A 4,372-nucleotide genomic window follows, 5' to 3' on the forward strand; every position below is an offset into this window, starting at 1 on the left:
GGGAGCGCTGCCAGGTCAGTCTCGCTGGCAGGAAACAGAGCGTCTCTCAGAATCAGGACAGAGATATGGGGCTGTGCGTAATCTTGCTCCACGCCCACTCAGTTTTAAACCTCAAAAGTTCACTAAGAACTTCAGAGGGATCGAGGCCATTTTGCTGAAACCCACGGTTCCTTCTTGGTTCTTTCATGCTAAGTGTTTTGGGGCAGAAAGGGTGAGCTGAACTTAAACTGCGTTTCCAGCAGTGGACACATAGGAAGCCCACACACTGCAACTAGAGGGAAATGCACAGAAAGGCCTTCCCATAACCTGGGTAGAGAATGAAAGGGTGCTCAGAGGAAAAAATCACCTGCTGGGCAGAATCCTACCCACGCCAGTCCTGGGGTGCACTTAGCTGGAGTCAGCAGCCCATGTGCTCAGAGGCAGGTATGCTTCCCTGAGGACGAAGGCCAGGACGCTGTGAGGAGACAGCAGACAGGCCGTGGGCCACCTGCCCAGGGGGCACATGCCCCAGGGAGCGAACCACCTGGACAGCTGCGCACCATCAGGATGGGCTGCAGACTCACATCAGCCAAAAAACCAAAAAACAAACCAAAAAATGGCCTAGACGACATTCCTAGAGACCACTGGATGCAGCATGTGGGAAAAACACTTTTTTTTTTCCATGAACTTCAAAAATAGGAAAATACAATGGGGGAAATTTTAATACTGACATGGCAGATGGAGTCCATACTACCCCTTCTTAAAACAACACTCTGTGCAGAGGAGGCCCTGGTTTGGAACTCCCCTTTTCATGTCCTCATAAAACACTGATTTATTGACTTCCAAAGGCACATTTTTATTGTTTCAGTTTTCCTGGTGTAAGAAGTTCTGGTAGATAACTGAAAAAGCAAGCTATTTCCTTATCAACACACAGAGTATGTTCTTATTACAGGTTTGCCATTTTAGGGGGAAGTGGTAGAAAGGAAATAACAGGGGAGGCAATTGAAATATTTATCAGCAAAATGAACTGCAAGCCCACAGATCTGTGTCTATGCTCTTCAAACAAGGCATTACTGCTTATATCCATGTCTCCCCTCTCAGATGGGATGGGGAGCAGGAGGAAAGGTGGTACAGAGCGCCCACCCACCCTACGACCCAGAGCCGCACCCTGGGGGGTTTCTTCGGAGGGGTCTCCCCATGGGCGCTCTAGGGCCCTGTGGCCTGTTTCTGATTAGTCGACTTTACCACCTCAGTAAGGGCCATCCAAGAGTTATCTCAAAACGATAAAAGTTCAATGCCCAATTTGTTTGGTGGGGGTTTCCTGAAGTAGGTGATTTGTGCTATCTGTAAGGTCATAAAAATATATATATATATATATATATATATTTCCTCCTGTAAAGATTCCTTTAGGTCTAAACCACTCACACCATCCTCCCAACATAGGGAGCTTTCTTCCTACCTCCTAGAATCATTTCTTCGCTGACCTCTGGTTTCCCACACATCTTTCCAAGACCACTTGGGAAACCTCTTCATCCCGAAGACCTTAGGGATTCCTCCAGCGGTCCTCCCTCCCTCCCTCCCTCTCTCCTTCCCTCTGCCACCCTCTATACTTATCATATGCTACCCTCTCATCATCACAGCTTTTCCCATCTGGCGCTTTCCACTAGACTGTGACCCATGCTCCTTCCCCTTGTTCCTCATTAGCACAGTGTCTTACACCACCAATGCCTGTTGCCCTGCATATGCACACACCTGCTCTTGCATCTTATAACCCCAGATAAACATGACCGTGTACAATCCATAACCTTAATGAAAACAGTGTGCATCTATATTTTGTTGCTTGGAATAAACAGCAGGAGTAGCTACACAAAAATTCAAAATGTTTTTATCTGTAGGCAAATAGTTTTATTCTATCTGAAAACGAATTCCCTCACAAATACAAGCAAGCAGAGATATAATCATATAAATGTTTTAAAGAGCAAAACTTGTAGCCTTTCAGGTAAGTCTGAACCTACTTAATATAATATAAATGAAACTAAATACAATCCCTACAGATAAGGCACTTTCTGGAAGCCATTTCTGCCAACTATTTTGCAAAACCAATTTCCCCACTAAGCAGTTCCTGCAGCTTTGCCTGGTGTTTGATCATTAATATCCTCAATGAACTGTCAATGTCATTCCTAAATTTTGAGCTAATAGAATAGGCAGGCCAACGAAGCAGTCATTGAATACAGAGAGTGCTTTTTCCTAGATAACCACAGTATCTCTAGGAAATATTATTTTAAGGCTGCATCTAGTCTCATCTTTGGAAGAAAATGCATTTCTACTGGGAAGGTTGGGCACCAAGTAAAATAAGCAGAAAAGCATTCCAATGCCACTTGATTGTGAAGGAGTTCAGGAAATGCCACCCCAAAATATGCCACTATGGTGTGCTGATTATTTTGAACTGAGGGCAGATGGTAGTGGCCACAGGCAGAGGTTTCTCTGAACTCTGCTCAAAGATCCTACAAAAGGAACTCAAATGTCTCGAAACTCCGCCGTGGGAATCTTCTCACCCAAAGAAGATTCTCACCCAGAGAAAATTAACTCAGATTACAGGAGAGGAGAGCGGAGGCTGAAACCAGCCCACACAGACTCTCACCTATTCTCCCAAGGGACTGGTCAGAGACCATTTTTATTGCCTAAGAATCTTCTATGTGCCTGACAAGATGTCCTTTACTCACCATATACTTCCTCCCCAAACCCTCCCAAAACCTGTTTCCCAGCACCCTGCAGAAGCCCCTATGGATGCTATAATGAGCTTCAATCATCTGACCATTCCTCAAATCTCTTACTTTGTAGGAGTCCTGAGCCTATGTATGTAATTAAGCACAGTTTTTCTCCTGTTAATCTGTCTTATGTCAATTGAATTCGTAGCCCAGCCAAGGAATTCATAAGGTTCCTAGAAGGTTCGCTCCCCTAGAATTGGAACTGACCAATGCAAAAGTTTAGATACGTTTTTAAACATGCATAATGAAAGGGGTTTTAAAGGGAGAAAGAGGGGAAACAGCACTTGTTGAAAGGTCTCCCTGAAAAATAAACTTATTTTGATAGCATTTGTTGTTCATATTAGAACCGAACGCCTTTTATGCACATATGAATGTATGTCATTTTGCAACAGCAGTGAGAGATAACTTTGCAACCGCGTGGTCAGGCAGGTTTTTCTTAGGTGGCTAGCTGTTCGCGGAAACCCTGGTCCTTTGGTTCAAATAAGCACCCCGTTTAACCTGTTGAACACTTAATTAAGCAACACCTGAAGTGCTTAAAATGAAAAAATCCTTTAGATTTTTCCGCCTCCGTTTCCCTCAACCATACTGAGAGACCCATACAATCGAGACTGAATCTTCCTTAGAATCTTTTGCTTCAGCCTTCACTGCGTTCCCATTATTTCTGTCAAGGCTTTCCCCCTCTCTTCTCACCCAAACACGGTTCTCCACGCGCCCCTCCCCACGCCTCTCCGGGTTCCGCGCAAGGTTGCAGAGGGACGGCAGCAGCCTAAGCTAGTGTTAACAGAGGGGAAATCTGACCCTGCCGAAACCAAGAAAACCACCACTCGCCCTTCCCTGTGAGAGCTTTCAAGTTCGTATCAACGATTTTTAAAGCGTTTGTTGTGCTGGGTGTGCTTCCCTCTGCGGCCCTCCTCTGGGAGGCAGAAAGTCGGTGCCTGGCTGCATTCGCTTACTGACTGTACTGAGAAATCTGTTCTGAGAGCACCGGGAAGCTGCCCTGGTCTGCGAGGGGCAAGTCCAGCATCCCCGCAGCGCGCGCGCAGCCTCTCCCCGCCGTGCGGAGACTCCAGGCGAGCGGACAGGGGTGTCCCCAAAGGGGCTCAGGGGAGGCAAAGGCAAGCCCGCAGTTCAGGGACGGAGGGAATCAGGTCTTTTTCCAGGTGGAAAATGGGACGGCGGCCACCTGGAAGGAATCGTATCGAGAACGGTTATCTCCCGCAGGTGCGGTCCCCACGCCGCTGTCTTCCTCAGTACCGCCCGGCGCAGGCGCTTAGTAGGTGCTCAAGAAATGTTTGGAGAAAACGACAGCATCAAAATCTGAGACTAAAAGGGGCTTTTGGAAGAGCCCGTTTCGGGTGTTCGGGTCCCGCCAACCTGCTCCTTCTGCGCCCCAGTTTCCCTTCACTTGCCCTTTCCCGCCCTCCGCCGTCCAACTCTAGAAGCGCCTCCCCAGCATCCCACGGCCTCCGCTCCCCAAAACTCCGGCTCCTCTCGGAATGCGGAGGAGCCAGGATGCCGCCGGTTCTGGCCCTTTCCGGGTCCCGAGGAGGCATCGGGCCGCGGGGCCGGGCAGGCGTCGGCGCTCCTTACCTGCAGCCGGGCGAGCAGAGCGCAGAGCAGCAGCA

At 48.2% G+C, this 4,372-nt stretch overlaps 1 protein-coding gene across 1 annotated transcript in view; it reads right to left on the minus strand.

Moving 5' to 3' along the window:
• The window catches only part of TNFRSF11A (tumor necrosis factor receptor superfamily, member 11a, NFKB activator), a 61,862-nt gene that overhangs the window by 56,875 nt on the left and 615 nt on the right, over nucleotides 1-4,372 (minus strand). Inside the window, exon 2 of the mRNA XM_011953611.1 lies at nucleotides 4,338-4,371. Within this exon, the coding sequence (XP_011809001.1) occupies nucleotides 4,338-4,371 (34 nt within the window). The remainder of the gene's footprint in view (nucleotides 1-4,337; nucleotide 4,372) is intronic.

The sequence above is a fragment of the Colobus angolensis genome, unplaced genomic scaffold (genome assembly GCF_000951035.1).
Source record: "Colobus angolensis palliatus isolate OR3802 unplaced genomic scaffold, Cang.pa_1.0 Scaffold369, whole genome shotgun sequence".
Classification (NCBI taxonomy): domain Eukaryota; kingdom Metazoa; phylum Chordata; class Mammalia; order Primates; family Cercopithecidae; genus Colobus; species Colobus angolensis.